The sequence below is a fragment of the Sturnus vulgaris genome, chromosome 10 (genome assembly GCF_052056855.1).
Source record: "Sturnus vulgaris isolate bStuVul1 chromosome 10, bStuVul1.hap1, whole genome shotgun sequence".
Classification (NCBI taxonomy): Eukaryota; Metazoa; Chordata; class Aves; order Passeriformes; family Sturnidae; genus Sturnus; species Sturnus vulgaris.
This window is the reverse complement of record NC_142252.1, coordinates 16,321,235-16,348,791: the sequence shown is the minus strand read 5'-3', so window position 1 is coordinate 16,348,791 and position 27,557 is coordinate 16,321,235. Positions and strand designations below refer to the sequence as shown.

Genomic DNA, 27,557 nt, shown 5'->3' with positions numbered 1-27,557 from the left:
GCCCCGTCCGCCCGCCCGCGGCGCGGCAGGACCATGTCGGCCACGGACGAGCGGGCCAAGGAGATCCTCCGCGGCTTCAAGCTGTATCCTCCGTGCGGGGGCCGTGAGGCGGCGCGGGGGACGCGGGGATCACCGCCCCACTGTGGCGAGGCCCCTGGGGCGGGAGGGGGGGTTGCCACGGCAACGCGGTTCTCCATGGCGGCCGCACTCCGGCGGTGGCGGGAGGGTCCCTCAGGGCCGGGACCGGCCCTGAGCCGGCTGGGGAGGGGGGACGGGGGACGGGGAAGGAGGCCCCGTGACGCCGGGGCCGGGGTCCCGTCTCTGCCCTGCGGGGTGCCGTGGGTGGGGGGTCCCCGCCGCCAAAGTCCCCAGCACGGTGGCGGCGGCCACCGCCCCTCCTGCTGCCCGGCGCTGACAGGGGCTGGGCCGGGGGCGGCGGCCGCCGGAGCAGGAGCGGGGATAGCTTACAGAGGGCAGGTGAAGTAGCTCTGCGCTAGGAGGATCTGATCCCTTTCCCTCCGGCCTGCGCTTAAGCACCTCTGCTTGGAAAGGAAATACCTGGTTGTCAAGTCCAGGAGCAACTAAACACCTTGTTCCTTGTCATACCGTGAGGTACTGGCACATGTGTTGGTCATGCAGTTTCTTTTATTGCTGACATATTCTGTGTGTAAATACCTTTCTGTGCAGCTCGTTTAGAAACTTTCCATGTTGTGCCTTTCAAAAAGCATTCTGATTTTATGTCTGTGGTACCTGGATGTGAATTTAAAGCTGATGAAATGAGATAGATGTGAGCTCGGAAGAGTGTTGAGAGAGCCTTTGTGCACCTTCCAACCCAGGATTTCAGCAAAGTAGAGAAAGACTCAACCTAAAGGCCCATGTTCAAATTAAGGGTGTGAGAAATAGAATAGCTTTATTTTACATGGGGTATATTTTGCTGAAGTAAATTCTTCTAAGCTTAGAAGGCAAATGCTAGCTTCCTATGTTGACCTTTAGGCATCAAAATATTGTTGTAAGTTGGTATATATTTCCTTTTTCTACAATGAAAAGCACAGAAGTGAAGGAAATGTTCTCTTAATTGAAACCTGTTATTTCTAAACAGGGTGGTGGAGAATTTTTGTTCTGTGAGATGTTCATAATCTCTATGCCAGCTGTAGCAGGATCTGATTTTCCAGGCTGGATTTAGATAGATAGCTTTTATCAAACTATAAGCAGATGCTTTTCTTAACTTTTTATAGAATCGTTGCAGTCTCCCCCAGCTGTTAGTACTGCATCTGGTTCCTTTGCTTCTGCGCTGGCACTATTGACAGCTCTTTGTATTTATGAAGATGTAGTATTTTACCTGTCAAAACATAAATTAAAAACCTTTTGTGCTGGCAATTAGAAGAATAAGCTTCTGACAAGACCAGACTAAGCTGTTGGTAGAAGTGAGGAGTGCCTTGAAAGTTAAGCCTAGGGAGCAAACTTCTAAGTGCTTTTTGCATGTGTTTGTACATAGTCTTTATTGGATAGCAGAATTTACATAAAGGCCTTTGTCCAACTTTGAATGAAATTATACTTTTTGTTGTTTGGTGTCTTAAAGAGAAAATGCTTTTTGCTCTTTGAGAGGAAGGATGTCAAACAACAAACTATGATCTCAAGCAGCCATAGCATGGATAAGAAGCTTTATTAGAAGCACTCTGCAGTCCGTGTTGAAGTGTCTCAAGTCTAGTCTGCTTTTGTTTGTCCTTGCAAAAAAAAATTACTTCTGGCAGTACAGTTTAAGCCAAAATCTGGACCACACTTTTCCAAAGACATGGTAGAGTACTTTGATAGTTGCCATAGGGGCGATGTAATACAAAGTCTGACAAACAGGAAAATCTGGAGAAGCATTTCATAACTGAAACTTTTAGCCAGTTGAAATAGTTGAAAAACATCTATGTTGCCTTTAGTAAACCAGAAGAGAGGCTGAGCAGACATTCCTCATTTGTGAGGAAACCTTGTGACACCACAGCATCCCCACAGGAAACTGCTCATGCCCAGCTGTGACCACGCTCCCTGCAAGGGAGACATCAGCTCAGACTTCCCATCCCTTGTGCGAGGGTAGGCTGTTCCAGAGACAACTGCAGTTTAGAGATGCTTTATCTTCCACCCACCCTATTGCTGCATGTATTCATTTCATTAATAGAAAGGAGGAGAGAAAGGTGTTCTGGAAAACTGTTCTGTTTATACTTTGAGTACCTGAAAACTTTCTCCTCTTCTCCCACAAGGGAGGGAGTTCAGCTCCACCAATTTAAGCACATGCTTCAACCTTGGCACTTCAAACTGAACTTGCTTTTAGCACAAGAGGGGAGCATGGCATTGCACCCAGGGGCTGTGTGCAAGGGATTCCTTGAGAGGCAGGAGCAGTTGCTAGGGCCAGAAGCATCACTGAGGGAACAGACTTCCTAATTTTAACATGACAGCAGACACTCTAGCTGGAAATCCAGTTCACATTGAGTAATCAGAGTTTCCTCAAACAATTCTGTTTACTTGTGGTTCCTGAGAAGGGGTAAATTACAAGCTTTCCTACTCATTGAGGCATGCTGGATGACTGGGGCATGTGGAAATTAAATTATAGCCTAAATCCACTCTCTAATTTCAATGCAAAGATAGGTTTTCCTTCCTCTATGACACTAGTGCAGAAACATGTTGTGACTAATGTCCCAAAATTCAAGCCAGGAACATTTATTCCCTCTTCTCATGGATTTTGCTATTTTTAAAATATTAAAACCAAGGGAAATATATTTGATGCTTGCAGGAAAATGAGAATATTATACTTTATTACACTTGTCCTAAGAATTTTTGTGGCACCAGTTAATATTGAGCACTAACAGTACAGTAAATATAGTGCAGAAAAATTTTGAAAGCAGACAATAAACAGAGCTTGTTACTTGTTCAGGGACAATATTTGCTAACAGAGCTTGTAAGTGTCTTTATCATCAAACTCTTCTGAAGGCATGGGCCTTAACAGCAGTTGTTACACCGAACATAATATCTACAGGTAGTTTAGTGCTATGAAAATGCACTTGTTTGGCTATAAGCAACATCAGTCCAGTTGGTAACTGAAAATCCATTCGTGTGAAGTATTATCCAAATCTAATTTCTGCAAGTATTTATGCACATCTGGTCCTGTGATCTCAAATGCATGAAGTTAGATTATGCCTTTTTTATTCCCGCCTGGAAGATGGGACAGTTACTCTGTCAAGCTACAGAAGGGCATTTTACTTGACCCTCACCCTTTCAACACATTCTTCAGATCTTGTTCTGTCATTTTATCTTCAGTGTGTACTATTAAATGTATGTGTTTAGCATCCTTTATCAAAAGAAACTAACACCAGTGATGTACTTCCCCAACAGTCAAAGTTCAGGGTTGTTTTATTTTGATGGCTCTCCCTTAACAATTTGTGGGTTGCCTCTTTACCTTTGTTCTGAGATCAACTAGCACAGGATTATGTTTTCAAAATGCCCTAGAATAAGGACCCTGTAGATAGTTACCCTGTTGAGTTCGGTTTGCCAGCATTTGGAAAGCATCTGTGCTGTAGATTAGAAATATCCAGTCATAGTTTGCAACAGCAGATTCACATCCAACTCTTGAGGGACCACAGTCCAACTTCTTTAAGTAATTCTTTCTGTAAGGTTTCAGTCAGAGCAGCAAGGAGGAGAAAACCCAAATGAGTCGGTTGATCCTCCTAGGATGGTTAAAGTGCCATGTCTGGCCTCTCAATACAGGAGTAAGGACATTTGCTTTCTATTTAAATCTTAGAAGTCAAACAAGATATCACCTATTTGCATCTGTACAGAGGAGTCTTATCAAAATCTGTGCAGTATTGTCCTGTAGCTGTTTATCAGTTTAGGATAAGTTTTTCCATGAACTTCATTTTAAGACTGTGCAGTAGCCTGTTCTTCAGAAGTCTCCTCAAACAAGGTAATATGGTGAACATAAGCAGGAAGAGACAATAATGACCAACAGTATTAACTCCAGAACAATCACAGTTTGTGATTGTTTGTGTGGTCAGTGTAAGCATACACCTGTGGCTCAAGCACTCCCAACACTTGCGGGCAAAACTTCTCATGTCAAAGGCTGGCTACTTTTCTACAGTCCTCAAAGTTCCCTGTGCGACATCTTCCTAGCTCCCAGAGCTTTTTCCAGCTTTATTCTCACCATTGTTTTTCTGTCTATGAAGTCTTTCTAGCAGAGCATTATCCTCTCTGAAAGATAGGTAGACCTATAGTGAAAATATAGTTATACCAGAATCACTAGGAGGAACTATGAACTTTATATTATTCTGCAGACAGGGAAACTTTCACTTCTAACTTCAGCCTGTTCTGCTGTACACACAGGAACTGAAGTCAATGACAGTATTGTTCATCAATTCCTAGAATAGTCACTGAAGTTTTGAACTAGTTTCGTGCAGCATTCCAAAGTTGAGAAATCTAATTGGAAGCAACATTGAAATAAGTTTCTAATTTCATTGTTAGACTGGTAGGTGTTTAGCAGCTTATTAATTTGAAATGCTTACCTGCTGCACTGTTTACAAAACTAACAAGGTAGCAGCTTTAATTGGCTTAAAGATTCCCCTTTGTTTTGAGGTCTCCTCTCTGTACTTCCTCAGATCTCACTCTCTTAGATTCCTTGCAATGGAATAGAAAGATGAACTATCGAATTCATGGGTTAAAAGGAGACACTGGTCAGCCAAAACAAGGAACAAGACTTCCCAGAAGCTGAGACATCTACTGCTCATATAGACACCCAAAGCAGAACTTGCATGTATCTTGCTCTAATGCAATTTTAGAACACCCTAGAAAACATGAGTTTGTTTTTCCTCATCCATATTTCTGTTTTTTTGAACCCTCTTACTTTCTACACAAAATACTTTACAAGCAAGAGTTGTCCACATTCCCAGTTAGTCTGACTGGAACAAGTTGCCACCCTGGCAGCGTGAGAGATCTTTGTTCCAGAGACCAGTTTCACACAGAAGCTTTAGGCAGGTTGTGGTTGGTAGTTGAATGTCATGGTAGTGAAGGTACCTTTACCATATCAGAATTATTTCCAGCATTGACAGAAGTTCTGCACTATGCAATGATCTCTAATTCTGGCATTCTAAACACAGTCATCATGTTTCTTATGACTGAGTCATGAGACACACCTGCAAATAAAGCAAGAGCAATTTTTTTTTGGTTTTACCTGCCTGATTCCTGAGTAAACACCAAAAACTTCATGCCCTCCCCTTGTTAACTTTCATTGAAAAAAGTGTAAATACTTAACTATGCTTAACGTGTGATTTGCATTAGCCTGATATCTGAGCTACAGTCAGTTGTCTGCTTGTCAGATTAATGCAATCCCTGTGTAGTGTTGGAAGTGGGGGTTTGTGCCCATGACAGGAAGGGGCATCACAGGATACAAATGAGTTGCCAGGTGCCACAGAGAATACCTCTGACATCGACTTAGAAGTGGAAGTTGACACTGGAGTTCACGTTTTTCTTTTTAATCTGCAATATTGCTTTAGCACTTTGTAGTTACAAATTTATGTGTAAGATTTATCCTTAGATCTCTCCAAAGCCTACCCATCCAACATTTTACTGGAATTATGGTTTCAGTTTTTTTTTTTTCCTTGCTTAGTGCCAAACTAGTGAAGTACTTAAAATAATGTAGTTGTCATTAGCAAAATTATTTCCCCTTGTTTCCTTTGTATCATATTAAGATATCAGTTACTCTTTGCATCCTTGAAAGTCATTGGTGCCTTATGCTTCATCTGTTGTTACAGTATTTGAATTTCCACAGAGCAGAAGATAGTAATTTAATCCATCAAATGAGAACTGGTAGATCTACAGATCTACCTCTGCATTTTCACAGCCAACATATAGGCTAAAAGCCAAGCTTATACAGATCTAGAGAAGCAGGGGAGGTATCCAAAAATCCTCAAATTAAACAGATATTGTTCAGAGAAGGGTATTTTTAACGTCTAATGTGGCTCTCATGTCTCTGGCAAAAAAAGTTTTTTGCTACCTAAAGCAACCTTAGTGTGGAAGCTGATTTTACTTGTTCTTACACATTTATCTTTGATTTTAGGCTGATTCCAGAAAGAGTGTTGAGTCAAAATTTTACTTGAAATTTTTAAGGTAGTAGGCTACTATGTATCTTACATTTATATAAGATAAGCCTCTTCTGTTTCTCTGAATTGGGAAATTACGGCAACTTCAAATTTGAGCTCAGAGTCTGCATTAAAGGTAAACCAGTGCTTTACTCACATCTAGCAGTCAATGTTTGTATAGAGATAGGAGGTATGCTGCATTCCCAGGTACAGGGAACAAGCAGAAAACATCATGATCTATTAAGGTGCACGTGGCAACATTGAATTTTGTCCTTTTTTCCCTGCAATATTAGTATTGCAGAGTTTATAAAATTTAATTATTTAATTACATGAAAGGTGATTTTTGCACATCTGTTGCTCTCACATCTTAAGGAGCACATCATATGTTTATTCTAGGTGTGCAGTAAACTGCAGTAGCAAGCACAGAATATTAAAAGCTCTTATCAAGTGCTGCCTTTTTGTCCTGAGACTACATCAGGAGCACTCAGAGAGGCAGGTTTGTCATCTGTGTAGCATCACTCCCCAAGCAGTTTGAGGGAGTATCCCCATACACTCCTTGGGCATTACTCTGAGGTTTCCAAAGCCATTTGGCCTCATGCCCAGGCAGACACAGTGGGACTATTGGGAGCCTCTGTTCAGAAGACACCTGACAGCAACCAAGGTTCTCTTAGGAACCAGATCTCAACTGCATATTGCTAAATTCTAGTTGACAGCCAGGATTTTCAGTTGTGATTATGAACTTGAGATTCCATTGTCATATTTCTCCTGAACAGAGTTCTCACTGTGACAGAAATGTTATATATTGAAGAGACTTAAGGGAAACAGTATCAGATTAGTTCAGTCATGAGTGAGCCTTTGAGTTGATTATGTTCATGACTAGAATTTCAGGCAACATCCTTCTGGAAGAATGGCAGGCTTAGGTAAAAGGAGGAAGGAAATTTTTTTTTTTTATTTTCAGTCAGCATTTGGGATAGCAGTGTACAAAAGAATAGTGTGATTAAATATATCCTGTATTGAAAGGATTGTAACTAACTAGGAGCAATAGCCTTCCATGAGAGATTGAGAGTGCAGGGAATTATACTTAATTCTACACAGGACTATTTTTATGGGTTGGTCTGTATGCTAAACTGTACATAACCTTCATCTACTCTGTAGCAAGTCAGAAGCTTATTTGGTCCTTGGACAGCTAATTATATCCATCTTTTCATATCAAGAAAGTGGGGAAGATCATATACTTTGCTCACCAATGAAAGCAGATTGCCTGCATGCCTCTTTCCTCCTCTTCACATGACCTAATTTAAGCCTTTTGAGAAGGAAGGCTGCACATGCTTGGAATCAAGAGTTCATCTAACGTTTTAAGTGTCAGAAACTTCTGGTCAGGGACAGCCTGCTGAGGAAGCAGAGAGTTAATGTTGTCACTTTGGTTTGGAAGGTCAAAGGAAATTGTATTTCAGGAGGCAGTGGAAAAGCTGGCTATTTGCATGGCCTTAAATAAAAATTTTGTGTATGGGAAGATTCGTACAGTAACCCTCACTAAGGGGGGACCCAGTCTTGATTCAAGTGTTAGCATGAACTGTTGCTAACTCTGTTTAGGGGAGTTCTGCAACACCCTCAGCTGCTCTTGAAGGAAGAGTTTGCAGAGAGAGAAGATAGAGGAACAGCCATTGTCCCCATTAATGTACTGCCATGTGGTGAAATAGACCAACCCATCTGGAAATTAGACACCAAGAAATACCCGCCAGCCTTTAACACAGGTGGATCTTCTGAAGGTACTTTAGACATTTCACTTCCTGTTTAACTCTTTAGAGTAGATTTTAGTGCATTAGAATATTGGCCTGTCAGTTACAGTCCAACTTAACATTTCACTGTTTCTCTAGTAAAGTTATTTCCTTTCTAAGAAGCTGAAATAAAGAGGGGAAAAGTCCTTCTGTTTGTTTATTTGCTTGAACTTTAGTAGCCTTAAAGTGAAATTTAAAAACAGCTCAGTCCAGGAAGTGGCATCCTACTTCTGAGCAAAGAGGACATCCAAAAATACCTGCTCTTGCATTCTTTCTGTTCCATACTCCTGGACACCAGGCAAAGTCACAAACAGGGTCTGGAACCATGCAGCAAGCGCCATTAGAGGCTCTATTCTCTACAGCTCTCAATGAACCAGACAGAGGAAATCATTGGCTGAAAACCCTATGCAGCCTTGGAGAGCAAATGCATGTTGTTTTTAATTACTCTTTCCAGAAAGAGACAGAGAAGCCAGTAAATTTCTCAATCCAGTTTGGGCTGTTCATTTATGGAACCCTTATTAATCCACAAAGCATCATTACAGTTGTATTGTTGCCATAAAAATGCAGTATTTAAACAGCTCCAGACAGGAATTATTTTATGTGCTTCCCCCTGTAATTCTTTCAAAGGGAACTGCATTATACCATGCTGACCTCAGGGGTTAGTTTCATAGGAAGGAAGAAACACTGGTTCCCAGGTTTTCCACGCATCTTCATTCTACCACTAGAATAAATTCCTTTCCTCTCACCACTGGCCATTCCTCCATTGCCATCTTCTCCCCATCTACACAAAATAGAGGGAAGGCATTAAGGAGCAGCTGCAGCACAAGCCTCTACTGCTGATCCCCCAGCCATACTGCCCTCTTTAAGGTTCTTTCTCATGTGACTGCAGCCCTGCCAGTGGCCAGCTGAAAATGTTTCGCAGTTCATGATGACCATCATGAACTTGCATCTGTTGCATTTGCTTGCATTGATGAAACAGTACCTTGTTTTCCTGTTTTGTAACATTGTCTACATCATTCCTAGTGTTGCCACTTCTGAATTAGTGAATGCAGCAAATGAGGTAGTAGAATGTTTGGAAAGGTGCAAATTCAAATAAAGAAAGGACTATATTTTAATGTAGGCATACCTGTAAAGGGTGCAGATAATGACAGTTTTTCAGCTTTTTGTGTCTAACTTCTCCATGTTAGCATTCACCATAACATGAATGCTTATGAAGTCCACACTTTGAAACACCAAAATAATATTTTATATTTTTATCCACTGTAAGTCTAGCTTTCCAATAAGTAAATTTTTATTTTATTATTAATACCTATATTGAAAGAATCAACTTGTGAATTACAGCGAATTGTATTTATACATTCTGTCCTTTTTCACAGCAGAAATAAGATATTCCATTGCTTGAGCTGAAAAATATATTAATAGATTTTTATGGAAATTGCAAAAATCTGATTTAATACATTCTGAAAATTTAGCATACAACTACAAGCATGTTAAAATAATACAATTTAAACCTTAGTATAAACATAACTGTACATTTTATTGACAGTGAAAGCTATAAGAGCTGCTTGGAAACAGAGTAGAATAATAGAGGTCATTGCTTTTTTGTCATTTCAGTGGAGGTTTCATTACTCTGTCCCCATAATAATGTGTTTTTTTCTGAATTCCGGTGCATGCTAAAGCAGAGAGATGCTGGTCTGGGCACAGACCCTCAGTCTTCCAGATTATGGTGATCTTAGTGACATGCTCAGAGGTTCACATCACTGTAGGTCATGTTACTGGAGCTGTAGGGGTTGATCAAAGCACAGCACATAGAATGAAATAATTTTGGAGAGGTCATATTTTACCTCCTCTCAACTGGTTTGGAACTGAATTGTTTCCTTGTACTTTCTGTGTTTTGCTGTAGTGCTTTTCCAAGCAACTCTCTTCAGACTGCCATACTGTTGAACACTGTAAAATGTTGGGATGGTTAAATTGTGAAATCACTACTCCACACTGCCAATTGAAGCACTTCTCATATTCTGGAGATTCCTAAAAAAGCACAGTATTTCTAGTATAGCATCCTTGGTTTTTTGAGAGTTCTGCTTCCATCTGCATAAATCCCCCCTTATTCCTCCTCTCGGCATCCGCTTTGAGCAGCCTCTGGTCCATTTACAAGATTAGTTTCCTCTTGCAACTGCCAATCATTCTCTCCTGACTGTATTTTCATTTTGCTTTCATTCTCCACTTGGTCTGTACACTCTTAAGTTTTCCTCCCTTCCTCAGAAGAGATAAGATAATGAACTTGTTTTCCTTGAATAGTTGTAGTCCTGTCAGTTTTAAGTAGAAAACCAAAAATTGTTTGATCTGTATTTTAGCATGTGATTCTGCCTGCATAGTACTCCAGAGATTAAACTACTTTAGTGTCTCAGATCAATGACTTTTCTTTCTCTTACCCATTAAATAATTACATCTGATTCTTATTTTGGTCTTGTTTGAGTCTAGAGAGCCACTGATAGCCACTTAAGTATTCACATCTTTACTGACTCCCTCAGCTTGGCATTGAGGGTATTCATAATAATTTTCTGCCTGTTTGTGCCTGGAAAAACAGGGTGACTGGCAGTGAGGATGCTCTTCTTGTTTAGTCAGCTCTTCTGGCTGTGAGGGTCGCACACTTTGCAAGGCTAAAGCATGCCCATTTCTCATGCAGGCATAGTCCAAGCTAAAAAAACAACAAGCAAAAGTATTTGTATTTGAAGTATTTGTAGCTCCAGTGACATTCAGGCCAATACTATCCACAGGGACTGTATATCCAAGGAACCATTTAAGCTAATGCCAGGGAAAGTGTGGCTTGTTCCTCTGCTGTGCTGTGTCAGCAAATAGGAGATTGGCATTTGTCATTGTGGACTTTATGAAAGTGCTTGTTGTAGCTGTTTCTCTGGCTGATTTGAATTTTTATTTTGTTTATTAGATGTAGAGTGTGATTGCCAGGGCTAAATGCTGTTTTATATAAAATCTCAATAAGATTAAATCCCCTTGCCATTCTGTAATTAATTTCAAGGATATTGTGTTGCTTTCCCAGAGAACTTGTGGCGATCTCTAGGTGCATTCCTGGTTACAGAACAACTCCGGATTGAAACAGTGAGGGATGTCCTCTTTGTGAGATACTGTGGGGCAGTTAAAGGTTGCAGAGGTTCAAAAAAATCATCAGGTGCTTTGAGCAAACCACCTTTAGGTGAACTGGGTGACGTCTGCTCTACCAACTCCACTGTGTACTTTTCTTCCCAGTGTCAAAGAAGAGGTAGCTATGTTGTTGGAAAAAGCTGTAGTCTAGGTAAAACCACATTGTTAATATGCTTAAAATTTACCCCAGTTTAACCATTTCTGCTTGATTTCCCCACTGTGCATACCTTTATCCGTAGGTGAATGTGTCCAGTTCCAAATCATTTCAAAGCTTTGGAATTGGACTCTCTTGGTGGAGAATAAAAGCATTCAGGCAACGGTTAAATAAGGGATAGTTAGCTCAACTCTAAATTCACTTTGTGCATTAATCTGGATTGACTCGAGTGTAGTGACAAATTCCCAGTTAATTCAATTGCCAGAGAAGGGTACTGTTTAAAAATTAACGTTGTGTTAAAAGGTGTTCAGTAAGGGGAGTTCTGACAGAATCAGTGTGTGAATGCAAGAGAAATCCAGTGCTTGACCTTTTTATTCCTGCTTTCTCTTGAGACTGCTGACAAGAATCTTCTAAGTGCTCCCTTCACAGCTGATTTTGGTGGTGTGAACACCTGTCTTTTAACAATTAGAATAAAACTCACAAGCTCATTTCCTGGAAGGCAGGAGCTATCAGACGTAATGACTGCAGGCTTTATTGATCTGATGGGGAGGATTTGGAGTGGTAACACGCAGCCTGAAGTTTCCAATAAAAATCTCTGAGTCCCTGAAGTCCTTTGAACAAACGAATTCTTCCTCTTTTACAGACCTCTCTGAAACTGAGATTTGTCTATCGGAAGACTGAGCTACAGGTTTTCCCTAAATGTTTTTACAAAGTCTTTTTCAATAGTGATTTTCTTGCTTTGTTTTGTGTGGGTGGAAACCCCACCTGACAGCAACACTGAAATCTCCTTTGGCCTGGTTTCTGTTCTCAACTAGACAAGTTAAAGTATGCTCTCGAGCACAGTTTTATTTCTATTCTTTCCTGATTCCCTGGAAGAGCAAAAGACCAAACAAAACCAGCTCCATATCAGAAATGGAAAAAGTCAAGGGCAGAACTTTCTCTGCAGGGACAACCATCTGTCCTTCATGTGAAAGACACCGGTGAAGAGCTCTTGATATGAAAGATGCCTCCTTTCATGTACCAAACATTCACCAATTATGTAAGATTGCTGGAGAGCAACAAAGTGTTGTTCGAATCTGTTAAAATGATGGCTCTTTGTGATAGCTGCAGTTGCTTGTATATCCAGAATTAAGGATCTCTGCCCTCCTGTGCGTGGAGTAGTGTTTTAAGGGCAGCTCAGGACAGGATCTCTCCCCAGTAATAGTGCAATGTGCTTGTAGCCTCTTCCAGTCTTTGAGCAGTTAACCAGAAGTAAGTCTTTCAAAGGTACAAAATCTGTACTCCTTGATTCTGCCCTGGCCAGTCTTCTGCTGAAGAATAATTTTAAAAATCAATTCCTCCTGGTTGCTAAATTTGATGTTTAAGGACCTGTGTTCTTGTTAACACAGCTCTATCTGTTGAATTGTCATATCTTATGCACTAAATTTGGGGTGTTGTTTGTTTGGGTTTTGTTTCATCAAGACTGAGAAAAAGAATTCCATTAAAAGATGGAATATATGTTTGTTCTTCATGGAATAGCTTTTGCCAACAAAAATTACAATAAAATTCTTGAGTAAACAGTATCTGCCTGAGAGGTAACCAAGCTAGCAGGGCTGTTGACTGCTAACACACTAATCATCTACTTAATGTTAATATATGGCAGTACAGGAATGATTAATAGGAGGCTTTACAAACATAGGTGTCTGGGTAGTACATACATCCTGTGTGTGTGAACAACGTGGTGCTGATCTCTGACGTGGGCAGCAGTCCACAGGAGCAGCAGGAAGAACCTGATGTTAAACTGCTGGATATGCAGTGGTGCCACTGTACTGTGCCTTTTTTATCCTTGGGAATGGAACAAATAAAGGCTCTTTTCCTACAGAGAGGAAGGCCTGAGTTGCTTAGAATTCAGGCATAAAGAATCCAGAATTTTTTCACTATTGAGAATGGCAGCCTGGTAAAATAGTGGGTTTTGCAATAGAGCTTTTTCGGATTAATAAGGGAAGCCTTTATGCAAAGTATTACTGTAATTGCAGGCTCATGTTCTGATTGCCTTATCAGGGGAGATGCATCCTCAATGGCATCTTTGTTTGTCTTACAATGAAAGAGATAGAAAATAAGTAATTAAAGCAGACATTGAAATGCCACAAATCTGAACATTCAGCTATGCACTTCTAGCTAAGATTGTTGGTTAGTTTTTGTATTAAAAAAAAAATAATTGCTGCAGTCTGTACTTGCTTTGTAGTATGCTAAGACTACTGACAAAAGAAAAATTTTCCCTTTTTGTTTCAACTGTGATCTTTTCTCTCTTCCTGCTTCTCACCCTAAAGTGGTCTTTTATGAATGTGCTCATAGAAATTAGAGGTTAATTACCTCTGTTGTATATTTGAGATCCTTGTTATTCCAATGAACCTTGTGAAGAAATACTAGAGAATCTGACACTGGTAATTTAAAAAATAGATGGAGTTTGCTCTGATTGTGTATCAGATGATATTTTAGTAGTGAATAGTGTACTTATTGAGCTTTATGAAAATAAAAAACAATCCCCTTGCTCCCTATTTTGTGGTCCAGTGCATGGGCATGGGCAAGTCCAACATTAAATTCATATCTCTCTCAGAAGATTCCCAGGGAAAAATCAGCAGACATCTTTTATATAGTGATAAGGAAATATATTTTCTAAAGAAAATGGCTTGGGTTTATCTTGTAATACCTCATAACAGCAGTCTAATATTAGTGGAAGATTAACATTATTCAGTCATTTAAATGTCAAATCCTTATGCAAACCAGCATAGATTTTGAGTTAAATCTCAAAGACTCTTGCTTTCTAGTTGTGTGTGTGTGTGTCTGTGTGTTACTTAATCTCCCTGGCCAGTACAGGGGATGTTGTGATCTCCTCGTTAAGGACGTCACACTGAGAAGATTGGAGTAGAGGAATAAATAGAACAAGTGCTAGAAAGCCAAGCAGCTCATCTTGGTTGAACTAAAATGCACTCCACACAAACTGCCTTCCCATAGATTTGTTTCTCCTAACTAAAAGTCAGTTCCCATTTTGCAGAGTATCTAACCAGCTCATTTGAGGCTCTGCTAATTATGTTTGCATGGGTTTCTGAAATGTTCTTTTGCCTCACTGTGTAACTTAGTAGCCTGTATTTTTTACAGGTTGCTGTGGTGGAGAAAGCAGACAAGGGCAATGATTCCCAGAGGGAAAAGAGGCTCAAAATTTGACTGGTGAGGTTCAGTACAGAGCTTGAGCACTTCAGGTTCTGCTGTAACTGCACTGGCTGTGTGCAGCCCCATCTCGTTATCATTAGCCTGTATTCCTGACCTGTGCACCAGAGTTGATCTGGCAGCCCCTGCCAGATCTGTCCTGGCTGATTCTCTGTCTCCAGGTGCCAGGGGTACAGTCACAGTGTGTATCTGTGAGACAGGTCTGCTTCTTCTCCTTGGAAATGGCCTGTGTGGAGCAATAGGGCTGTCACATGTTCAGACACCTTTTCAAAATGGAGGACATAAAAAATAAATACATGTTTCTTCTTGGCATTTTGTAAAAGGAAGAATGAAGCCCAGTGTTTAGGAGTTCCGTGACAGGTAGGATTTGAAAGGTTGCCCACTAAAATGTTTGTTTGTGATAATAAATTGCATGAAAAGAATTGTGCATTGCACAAGAATGAGTGAAAAATGAGTGCTTGCCCATACTCGGTGGGATCTGGTGAGGCTGGAAGTACTGGAAAGTTTTTCAAGCAAAGTTAAGTTAGGAAAAGCTTACTGCTGGAACTTGCTTCTTTTTTCCAGAAGGTTTTTTTTTTTTTTTAATTCCAGCACTGTGCTTAGTCTTTGTCCTCCTCTGATCCCAATAGATTCTGAAAGAATGTAATGAAAAAAGGAAACAAGGCAGGATGCAACAGGGTGGACATTTCCCCACAGTGACTGCTTGCAGTCCAGCTCTGGGAAGCTTTAGTGGATTCAGAAACAACTAATCCCAGAGTGTAGTTCTCTTAGAGTGCAGGGCAAGGAGTATCTCAGTGTCACAGGGCCATTTGTGAATCCTTGTAGAGCTGGTGGCATTTGTTCTGAAACCACAACTCTGCCTAGCATGGAGTTTATTTTTAGTATTTTAACCAAACAGCTTCAAGAGTTGGAAATTTCTCAAAAATTTAATTACTCAACCACTGTCATCCTATGTTCCAAGGGTCTGACTTGAGGCTGATGATGGAGTGAAGATGGTACTAGGTTGTTTGGACTTAAGCAAAACGTGTTTATATTGGTTCATCTCTAAGAGTCCTTTAGACTCATAGTCCTCTCTGAATGTCATTGTGTGCAATATTGATGGTCTCTTTGTACAAAATGGAGCCTGCCTGTCCCTGCCAGCAGCGAACAGCCATAGCACTTGTCCCAAGACTTTGTCCTTTCAGATTTACTGCTGGCTGCCTTTTGCAAAATTATTGCTGTAGTTCCTGGAGCTGGCAGCTTTGAGGACAATTTGAATACATTGAAAAGTGCTGTGTTTCCACTAATTCGCTGGGCTCTCTTTTACACATAATGAAATGTGGAAGGAAACCTTGTCTATTAAAGCATGTTAGAAACTTTATATCGGGACATCCCTAGTTTTTAGAGTAGTGGAGATTTTTTTAGCTTAGGTGGCTACTTGCCTTAAATCAGCAAAAAACAACGTGTGATGTTGAGTGTGACCTCTACACTGAATTCACTGAAGCACTTTGAGCTCAAAATATATTTGAGTGTCCAGACTTAGAACAGAAAAAGAAAAGAAAATTTTCACAGGAGCTCTAGTTGAATTAATGGGAACTAAGGCAGGAACAAATGCTATATTTTCCCCCATGACTTTCATATTTTTGTATTTCTGATGTTTTTTTAAGTTGTCTTAAAGAACAATAATATTGATAAGTTTCAGAGGCTTACACATTTTCCAAGTTTAGCACCATTTTGCTTCTATTGTCAGAGGCAATGCAGCCATTTTGCTGTCCTGCTTTAATATGGCATTTTAGACTCTAAAAGGCCTTCTAATTCTGAAAGCAGTCCTCTATTTCCTTCCTGCTCCCCACTTCCATTAGTAATGCTTGGCAGTGATTCAGAACCACCCTACATTCGAGATAGGGTGACTGAGAAACCAACAAAAGCAAGAGAAACAGAGTGAAGGAAACCACTGGCACCCACCCCACAGCATGACTGCAGCAATCTGTGCTCCTGCAGTCACTCCAAGTTACAATAAAAGTTTCCATCAGCCAGGCAGCCCAGTTCCTGGCTGCCTAAAGAGAGAGGCAGTATGTCTGCTGAAACAGAAACAGTCTTGAAGCCAAACACCTCCTGAGATGTCTTTTCTCTTACTGATTCATTGTGTGGCTGTGGGCAAGTCTTCATGTTTATTTCCCAATCCCAGTAAGCAGTTATTAAAAAGCTCCTTTGAGAATATGAGTTGAAGTTTTTGAAGCACAGTGTAGTACTAGGTATGGTTTAAGTTAAACACTAAAGGGGAAAAAAGCACATGGTCACTACACAAGCACAGGCAGCTGGAGGTCATGGAAGCTTTGTGTGTTGTCAGTTGCTTATTTTACCAGGGGACACTTGCAGCCCAAGATATTGCTTGGAGTTGGATGGATAAGCGGAACAGCAGGGAGACCTGCTGATGCTCAGCTTTGCCATTCTCAATAAACATCACTTTGCTCAATAGAGAAATTATTGCAGAGGCCTTCAAGGAACAAAGGCATCGACTGGCCACAAGCAGTGCTGAAAAAGCTGCCTCTTTAGAGCCTTTTAGGTTTGGTTTTTCTCCACTTTTCACACAAGGCTACAGGTCATTCAAGTGAAACTGTATGAAAATGCCAGCTAAGCAGCCATGTTTATCCCTTTTAAAAATTTGGTCAAAGAAGTCATTGTTCCTCTGCTCAGGTCTGTGCCCTTTCAATATGGGGAAGTGTGAAGATCCTTTTAGACATAAAAAATCCAATCCTCCAGTGTTGCAAAAGTGACATGAAATCAATCCAAGCATTCTTTTAGAAGCAAGCCAATATAATGCATATTTTAAAACAGTTGAATACTTGTATAAAATAAAGAGTCATATTGAAGTTTAAAATGCCTCATTCCATTAAAGATGATTTTATTGCATGACTGTCATGACATCAGCTCTGTAAAGAACAATAGTCCAGAACAATTTACAGGGAGATAAATTCCTGTGAGGGCTTCTAGCTGCAGCCTTATCTATGAAAATGAAGTTATGCACCAGAACCTCTTGATAGATTGTTTCCATGAAACTCCCTCTAGTTCACTTACTGCTGAGAACCTTGAAATGTTACCATAATAGTTCAGCTGTGAAGAAATTATTGTTTTGAAGTAGTTAAGACAAAATAAAGTTATATAAATTGCTGAATCACTTTCAGTGTTCACTTACAGAGAGGAAAATTGTTTGATGTGCTAAAATTAAAGTGGACAAACTGATTCCAATTATTTCGGAGTTTAAAGAATTTAACTTAATTTTAAGCATTCTGGATGTGGCTCATGCTGTCCTGCAGCCTGTCTTACCTTTTGATATAGGCCAGGTATCTTTTCTAAGGAAGTTCCAGTGTTTCAATTGTATTTTTGGTTTCTCTGGTGTACATGGTGTCTCTGTTAGCTTTCTCCATAGTTATATTCAGTTTTGTTCTGAGCTACAAGCAACCCACTTTAAAATTATGTTCTGATAAAGCCCTATGGATTTTAAAGGTCACGTTCTTTTTTCAGATGAATACACCATTCCCATTGATTCACCTGCTGTTTCTACAAACTCAGAGTATTAGTGATGACATTAATTATGTAAATATTCAAAGGGTTCTTAGCACAAGCTCAGGCTTGTTTTTGAGATGCATTTAAAATGCAGGGAAGATGGGAGGAGCTGGGTGTTACCGTAATGGAAAAGAGAAACTAATTTTCTTTGTGCAATTCCTGCAACGAATGATAAGTTTTCCCAAGTTATTGATTGTTTTACTACCTAGATTGTAAAGCAATCTCCACATGTTGTTTTTCCTGCTGAGGCGTTGGTGTAAAGGAACTCTGTCAAGGCTATTGAGATAAGTCAAAGAAAAGCCTAACAAACACAGGCAGCAGAAAACAGCAGAAAACCACTACATTGCTCCAGCTTGCTTTTATTTTGGCACTGTTGTCTGGTTCTAGGAACCATTTTAACATCTGTCTCTAGAGGAAACAAAGCTCAATTTTAATAGTAGCAAACAGGTCTGGCACAGAAGGCAGCTTGCTCCCTCTGACAGGGGAATCTGCCCCCTAAGCCAGTGATGTGTGTGTAGAAATGATTTGGAGCTTATTCCCACTTTGAACAACATTGTATTCATTGTACCACAAGTACATTTTGGGCTTTACTCTAAATTTTTTGGTTAGGGATCTCAAATTTTAGGGTATAGGGTTTGGTTTGAGATTAGAAGTGGTTTAGTCTCCCTGGGTTGAGCTTAGTTCCCAGAGGAGTGCCTGGCATGCTCTCCAGGAGCCTTGTCTTGTCTTGTCGGCTTTGCTGGTGTGCTGGAGTAACAGGGCAGTCTCTTCATCTGCTGCAGGCAGGAGCTGCTCAGGAATGTCACACATTGTTGCTTTTGTCTGAAAAAATCAAAGGTTACTCGCAAATGCCTAAATCGGTTCCTATTGCTCAGCAGTGACAAAAATTGCTGGACTTTTTAGGAGTTAAGCTTCTTCAAGCTAGACGCAGATGTAAACCTTGAAGCAATAGTGTCTACATCTCTGTTCAGCTGTGTGCAAACCACTATAATTTTTTATTCTTTCCCTTTTCCCTCCTTATGACCCTTAGCGTCATCTTCAGTAGGTCTGTAACTCTTTCCTTTAAAATGTGCATCCATTTGTTTCTTGCTCCTTTGGTTTGAAGGAGAGAGGAAGAGTCAGTGAAATGGAAGCCTGGCTTAGTTGTCAATACTTATGGGTATTACCAAAGAAACAAAACACATTCTCTCACCCTGTCTGCCCATGCTAGACACTTCTCCTTCCAGAGTCTAGGAGCTCTACATCTTCATTTTTTTTTCACAAATACCTGCTTTTGTTAAGACTACTAAAAGTGTCACAAATTCTGATTTAAATATTTAAGATTTTTGAGAGATTTCACTGAATATTTTCAGACAGTTAATTGCCAACAGTAAAAATTAAACATTAATTTAAACTCGGCCTTATTTTGCTACCTGATGTCAGTAGGATGCTGTGGAGTAGGGATGGATGTTAGTTGTTCATTTTGATGAAAATACTGAATAATATTTGTATCTTTCGGCCTAAACTGTTTGAAGACACAGCTGTTTAACTTGATAAAATTTCTATTAGTAAATGCTGGACGTAGGTTTACTTCGTTTCCAGTGTTTGTAGAGGTAAACAGGTTCTGTACTTCTCTAGTTTTTTGGTGTCCCATTGCAGTTATCTGGCTGTGAATGGACCTAGGCTGCATTTTTGTTGCAGACTTTTGCAGTGTGCCTCAACATGAGCCCTGCTAAGTTGAAATGTATTCCGAGGTTCAAGCAGGAAATACTAGGTGTGAACATAGCTCAGCTTCAGAATGGTCACCCACAGGGCAGGGAGGATGTGACACACAGCAGGGGGTACTGGAGCTTCACTCCAGGACCACTCTACTGCCTAGTGGAAATGGTCACAGCTCTGTCTACTTAACACAATAGAAGGGAGCAATATTAACTTCTGCCCTTTTAGCATAATGTATTACAGCTAAGGTAAGGTTGGCTTGCTGTACAGTAACTCCTGTAACTGTCTTTCCAAATATGGGCCAAGAGCAACTTAATCCAGAACTGTCTAATGGATGTTAGATGGAAATTCTTTGTGGTGATACCAGATCTGTGCAGGCACACACAAGGATGTAAGGCAGAAAGTATAAAGGGAAGTACAAAGAATACAGGTATATGATATTGTGGTGATCTTTTTGCTGTGATGCTGTAGGCAAATATATCCCTCTGACTGCATCATTTGCTGTGAAATTACTTTGTTGGTTGCTGAGGATTTTTGCTGCATTTTGCCATGTGGTTCACATTAATCTGTGGATCTCCCTGGCTTCTGTTGCACAGCAACTTGTTCTGTACAGGACACTTTAAAAGCAGGCTCTTTTACAGCAAGTGAAGGAGTGCCAGGAGTGCTTTGAAGGGATAATTGGCTTCCTTCCATTTGAGGATTTAATAGAGCACCTTTCCAGTTCCCAGCACCTCCCATCATTTGGGAGCACAGTAACCCATATCTTGTGCATCACTCTAGGAAAGTTGGTTTATAATAGATGAGTTTTTTAAAAGTTCTGCCCCTGTAAGAGCTGTCAGAGCATGTTTTTTGTTCAGTCAAGAACTCAACAAAGTACTGCTTTCTAAAAGCAGGAGAAGCTGACAGTACTACACCCGAAGATTCCAGTAATGTTTGAGGAATAACTTCCAGTTTTTGTGTGTTGGTATTCCTGTACACAGAATGGATGGATGCTCATTCAGTAGATTGGATTTTGCACTGAATTTCATCCTTAGGCTAGAAGGAATACTGCCAGCATGTGTACTTGTGGTTTATTAAACAGCAGGCAGCAGCATTTCTCTTGAGTGTGAACAGAGTGAATTCAAGGACCTGAATCAGCAGAACGTCTGTGCATGTGTTTAAATTTAAGCACACAATTAGGAGTTCTGTGGAAGAGGGATTTGGGAATTGTAATAAAAAGTGAGAGTAGAGATGGCAAAGATTACAGGATGAATGGGATGAGTGGAGGAAAAACACAAGGCTATTTAGGTGGTCTACTTTGTAGTCTTGTAGTTTGGTAGATAGTTTGCATAATTTATATTGGTCCTTATTCCTCAGACTGGATTGAAATAACTGAGATGCAAATATTCTTCTGGGAAAATATGTCTGATATAAATATAATCCCTAAAGTTTGATCTTTACTTCCCTGTAAGATAACGTGCTTGCCTATGCCATGACTGCCTGGTTGTATCTGCTTTTCACAGCAGACCATGTCAAATCAGGAGTGAATGTTGGTGAGTCCTGATCAGAAGCTTTTTTGGGTCTATAACAGAGATTGTTGTCTGAATTGTTGGGAGCTTTCAGCTCCACCTTCTCCCAGAGGACAGGTCTCATTAACATGTAATTGTTGAGATGCTGTTTGCACCTGGCAGGTAGTGAACTGTTTTTAATGTTACATTTCATGTGGAAAAAAAAAAGCTGGCAGGGATGATGAAAGACCTTCGTTCTAGGAGTGGTTATGAACATTAGCCTTGTTTTTTTTATGAAATGTTAGAGTACAACAGTTCCTGAGGTTTTAGAAAGATGTAGACATATACAGCAAGGAATAAAATGAAAAATTGATCATTTTAACAAAAGTAACGATACCTACTGTTTGCCACAGCCTTTGGGATCTTCAAGAAGTGCTAAACATTACAACATACAAATAATAGGGAGATTGAGGCAGGACTTCTTTTAACTCCATACTACTTTAATGATAGATTTTGTTTGTACTCATTCTCTTCCTCAAGGCTACTCTTAATTACAAGCGTGGTAATTCAAGGCAATCTTTTGCAATGCTAATACACTGAAAGATAAGGATGTACATTCTGATTTGTTTGAACCAAGTGATCTCTATGACAGATACAAAAAATAAAGAAAAATTTGGATTTAGAAATGCACAAACCATTTCCCTTCATCAGGCTAAGCAAAGTAAGGGAGGGAGATAAGTCATATCATGTATATAAAGCAAGTCAAGTTCCAGCTACTACAAAGCTTTTATGTAAGACTTTGCTGATCCAATAGGTGGTGGAATATAAATAGATCAACAGTACACTCTTCCTTCCTAATCCTTTCTTGCCTTCAAGACTGAAGAGTATTTGATCTATTGAGTCTTAAATCAAACATCATTTCCAAAAAAAAAAAAAACCCAAGCCCACAAATGACGAATGAAAATTTAATGGTGTAAGAGTGAGAAACTGAATTAGGAATACACTACTGTTCTTCCTCCCCTCCCATATACAAACTTCACAAAGCTACAACTGCCTGGCTTCCTACTTGCTCTTAGCTACCCCTGTCAAATGGCTTAACATGAACCTCTTCAAAAAGTAATTGTATTAGACCAATATTAATTTACTTTCTCCTTTTCAGTATTGCTTAAAATGCCATCATCATTCTGCCTGCAGGTCTCCACTGCTGCTCAGGAGGTGGAGCACTCTTTATTTTTAGTAACAATATCTCTCATGCTGGGGTGGAAGAATCTTAAACCAATTAAACACATTAGAAGATAATAGTGTGTGTGGGTTTGGTTCAAGATCTCCATTTTCTTCACTCTGGGGTATGTCCTATTACCAGCCTGCCTATCCAAGATGACAGAAATAGTGTTGATAAGCTGCTCACTAGGTAAGCAGTACAGCCACTGCTGTGTATCAGGTATTTCCGTGTCAAGAAATCACTTGTGGTAGGGTTTGCCTCTTTTTGTTTTAAAATTCTATCAAAGTTTTATACATTATCTCTTTTGACTAAAACGTTTTTTCAGGTGCCTGTTTCTTTTTAAAGGTTTATTTTTTTAAAAAATAATTAACCTCTTGTACATGAAGTGTTTTTTCCAATAGAAAGAGATTGTGTGTGTGTCTGTGGTTTTAAGATTTGATGATTTGTTCTTCCCTTTTAATAATGTTTAGTTATTGGGAAAAAATTGTGAACTGGCTAGTGTATTCTGATCCCTTTAAATATGTCTGGGTCCACATATTTTTACTCTTTGTATACACTCTGATTAGCAGGTTGATTTTGTTTCTTCATTTGCAGAAGTTGGAAAAGCATGCCCTGAACCAACACATGGATTTGTCAAGGTCAGAAAGCCTTTGAATACACTGACATTAAACCTTTATTTCTCTGATAAGGAATTACCTAGGCTAGCAATGTTCAGTTTGTTTAAATACAATGTATTTTCTAGGAACTGTGGCATGCATTGCTGCATGCATGAGGCATGGTCTCATGAGCATGGGTAGACCCTTGAGCTTTTTATTAATTCTTGATCTTGATTTTGACAGTCATAGTACAAGGCATGGGGCAGGCTATCCTGCATGGATTTGCTTTTACAGTGGAACATCAATAAAATAAGCCAAATAGCACTTTATAGCTGTCCAACACCTCAAATGTTAATATACATTGTAAATGTTAACACTGTTCAGCACAGCAACATAACTTGTATCATCTTTCTTGGGCTGGACTGAGAGAGAAATCCTGATAGGGAGAAGTTACAGAGGCCAGCAGTGTGTCTCTCACCAGAAATAGTAGGTCATTAACACCATAACTGTGTATTTCAAGTAAGGATAATAATTAAGCTGTCAGGCTATTTCTTATTAAAGGGCACTTCTAATATAATACTTTTGAAAATGGTAAATGTGATTTTAGAGGGCTCCAAAAATTGACAAGGGAAGAGGGATGGGAAGGTGAGGCAAGTCATGGCAAGCAAAAGGAATGGTCCATTAGTTAGAGTACTGATACAGCAGCTGAGAGGCTGGATCAGTTTCTTTAACAGTGCTGGGTTTGCTGTCCTGGTCAGTGTTTCATTTCCAGTTCAGAGGAACTTGGTAGAGCTCAGTTTAGCACTACACAGCCTGTGGCCAAACCTGGGAGCTCACAACTCTGACTGATATTTATAGTGAAGAAACAGCAAATAAATACTTGTGAGAGGACTATTTTTTAAAGGTAGTACAGGTATTTGATAATCAAGTGCCCAATTTACTAAATTACTGTTCAGCTAATAGTTAAGAGTGTTTGTGTGGCAGTGTGTCAGGAAGATAAATGAGATTGTCAGTGAGATGCTCAGATTGTCTCATTTGTTATTTTCCCCTCGTACGTGGCATTTGATAGATGGCACACTGCTTTCTATGCAAATAGCTTCACCCTGGCTAATGTGTATGTTTGTGTGTGGGAAGATGTATGGGAAAATGGTGGATTTTTTGGCATTTTAAATTACAGTTGGGGCACTTCCATCCTGCAGGTTGTGTTGGCTGAGGACTTTTGAGTTTTTCAGCCAGCACCACATGAAATGCCCAGCCCTGCTGCAGGTTCTTCTTGCCATTCTGCTGTTCATTTTCTCTCTCTGACTTCCCTGCCAGCCCCTGTCTCTCTTGGGTTGCTGGCTGGGGAGAGAGCTCCACTTTGCAGCTTCCTGCTAGGATATGGAGGTGTCAAACAGGGTCCTCAGAGGATGCTTTTCATCTTGTGCCCCTTTCTCTTTTGCCTTAATCTCCGAACAAGTGGTAGATACAATGTGTTTGGAACAGGCCTAGAAGGACATGAGCAGGCTGCCCTGTGTTCCCTCTTCCCACGCTCCAAGTTGTTGCCAAGTTTTGTGTGAACAGACCCTGTGCACACATTCCCTTTGTCTTTTCAGTGGGGCATTGAAAGTCTCACTAGCCTTCAGCAAGGGAAAAACTCTTCACATCTCTGCTGGAGCAGCCATCTTCCATTCCTCCACACACATAATTTTAAAACAAATGTTCACCTGTGCTGCAAAATTTGCTAAAGCATCTGTTTCTTCCTGGGAGCTCTGGAAAAATGTGATCCGTGTGATGCATTTATGTGAGTCTGCCTGGAAACTGTGTGTGTTAGAGGATGAGCTCAATATGCAAATCTCCAAATCACCATGTCAAGGTCCATATTGTCCCTCTTCTGTCTCCACTTCCCCAGCCAGTTCCTTGAGCCGTTGTTATAGGCAGTACTGAGTATGAAGGGTGCACTGCCATAAAGCAGCCAAAAGGAGCTCCTGGAAAGGCTCTGGTTTGTGTGGGCTCATCCCACAGATCCTGCTCTGTTCAGTCTCTGGTATTGACACTGGTGAATCCTCAGAGCCACCCTGAGGAGCTGCAGAGCAGGAGGGCCTGAGGCTTATGGATGGATGTCCCTGTTCAGGATGACATCATGCAGGTGTGCAGGCTCCTTGTTTTGAGCTGTCAGTATCTGAGTTATCCTGTGAGAGATATTTTTCAAAGGTATACTTACCATTATTAACTGCCCCTTTGGAATTATGAATATTTCCTACTTGCCTATAGATGTATTGACTAATTCACTGATTGGGGCATTTTGGAAGCTGGCACAGCCTCACTTGCTGAGAGTGAAAAGAGACGATCTCTCTTTGCTTAGCACTCAGCTGCTGAAGAATTCCCATGAGTGGCAGTTACGAGGTCAACAACAATAGAACAACCCTTGATATTAATATTTTGTAAGCTAAGAAAACAAGCTCGATTGGATGTTATTCTTTTTCTCATGTTATGTAGAAAGGACTCCTTTTCCTAGTGTTTTTCAAATGCTGGAGAACAGCAATTGTTTGTGTAGAATTATCTGTTATTGTTAGCAATGTTCTTGCTTTTCCACAGCACTGTGACACTGCCTTTATCCTTTAAAAGCAATGGAAAATGATAGATGAGGTTAACAAGCTTCAGTCTAAAGTGAAAACTAAATCTGTGGCTATAAAACTCTTATTGTATTCATTCTGGTCAGAGGTTGGTTTGTTCATTTATTCTCAGGGAAAAAGCCTCTCTTTTCCTTGGCCTCCTGAGAACCAGAAACCATGACTGAAACTCATCTGGAATAGCCTATTTCAGAGCTCAGCAGAGAATACTACACACAGCATTTAGGGATATAGATAGCTTGTTTTCCTTATTTGCTTCCCAATCAGAAATTGGATGAACCTTCGGGATGCAGAAACAGGGAAAATCCTCTGGCAAGGAACAGAAGATCTGTCTGTACCTGGAGTGGAGCATGAAGGTACTGTGTGACTTTATTGGGCATTTGGGGCTGGGTGGTGCTGTATGTCTGGGTCACCTGAGTTGCAACTATACCTCTGCTTTGAAGGACAGATGTCACTTTTGTCACTTGGGCAAATCATATGTGCTCACTGTGCCTCAGATTCTCATTGCAAATAAAACAGGAACCGTCATCTCCATCAGAGGAACTTGGAGAATTAATTAAAACATACACTGGCCTGAGATTAATGCCCATTGTACATGGAATAGTTAAGACCTTATCTGGTGCACAGTTCACTCATCCGTCTAGAAGATGGATGACTGCAAACTATGTCAGATGCAGAGGAGAGCTATTAGGAGAAGCCACTGAAAAGATTAAAGATGGGAGGATGGTCTTCCTTGGGAGACGAGACAAAAAAAGCAGTTCTTGTATGTCTTGGCTAGAAAAGAAATCTGAGGTAGATATGTTGTGCTCAATAAATAGGCTGAGACATCCAACAAAGCAGGGTAATTTGATGGTGAATTAAAAGTTGTGGGAAAATGCAGTTCTGATACAATCCTGCAGCAGAACTAGTGAGGGCAAACAAAGTAATTGTTCTACAATTAAATCCATATGTGTCTTAAAGTCATTATATAGTACTTGTGTGTGTATGTTTTGTGGCCATTCAGGGCAAATCACAGTCTAGACACAGCAAACAAAGGACCAAATATATAGCAGAGTGAATAAAATACATTTTCTTTAAACAGGACTTCTGTTTGCTTTTTAAACATTACTTCTATTTGATTTAAGTACAAGTTTCTTTATAAAATGAACTCTTTAAGTTTCAAATCATGATACTGTATTACTACCTTAATTTACTATTACCACTTAGATGAAATAAAAACAATATTAATGTGGTATTGGATTGCTGCCAAAGCCTTAACATTAAACTGCCTTAAGTAGTAAAAATCACAGCCTCAGCACCTGAAACTGGAATTAATCATCTAAACCAGCTTTTGACAGCAGGAGCTTTTCCAGTCAGCTCTGTTCAGTGACAGGGCATTCAAAACTGAGAGGCAATTTGGAAGATGCAAATCTGTAAAGTTCGGTTTCTTCCAATATACAAACAAATCTTGGAGTAAGTTGCTGAGGTGTAGCTCTTAGAGAATCCCCACAGCCAGCTTTCATTCATGACATACAACTAGTCCTTTCATTATCTAAGAAAACGTGTAGTTCAGAATGTAAAATCAGTTTGGCTAAGATAACTTGCTTTCTTGTATGTTCCCAAATATTTAAGATAGCTTTATTTAATGTAAATGAAAACATAACTGTATGGGTATTTTAATTGAATTTCAGTTTCTAACTAAACAGTTGGACCCAAAATTACTTGTGAGTAAATAAGAAATGTGTCATTCAACACTTTCTAATCTAGTCAGCATTAATTATCTGACTAAATGTATGTTAACCATGTAAGTGCTTAAATAAATGTGCAGGTATAGTACATCCTCAAGTTAACAAAAAGCACTAGTAAATTTAGGATTAAGTCTATGCTTATCTGAATCTCAGCATGTTTTAAAATGGACTTAACTGATGAGAATTAAACTTCCTTCTTTTATATTTTTAATAGAAAAAAAGAGTGAAATAAAAGTAAAACGAGCTTAAAATAAGTAATTT

At 39.9% G+C, this 27,557-nt stretch overlaps 1 protein-coding gene across 3 annotated transcripts in view; it reads left to right on the top strand.

Annotated features, from left to right (window-relative positions):
- PDE6D (phosphodiesterase 6D) overlaps positions 1–27,557 on the top strand; it is a 33,135-nt gene continuing 5,578 nt past the window's right edge. Inside the window, exons 1-3 of one of the 3 annotated variants that reach the window (XM_088170456.1) lie at positions 22,474–22,550; positions 22,956–22,999; positions 25,685–25,925. In XM_088170456.1, the coding sequence (XP_088026582.1) occupies positions 25,844–25,925 (82 nt within the window). In that variant the 5' untranslated portion in view covers positions 22,474–22,550; positions 22,956–22,999; positions 25,685–25,843. Of the gene's footprint in view, positions 84–485; positions 613–22,473; positions 22,551–22,955; positions 23,000–25,684; positions 25,926–27,557 lie in introns of those variants that run through there. The other 2 variants (XM_014871621.2, XM_088170455.1) reach the window with 2 other exon arrangements.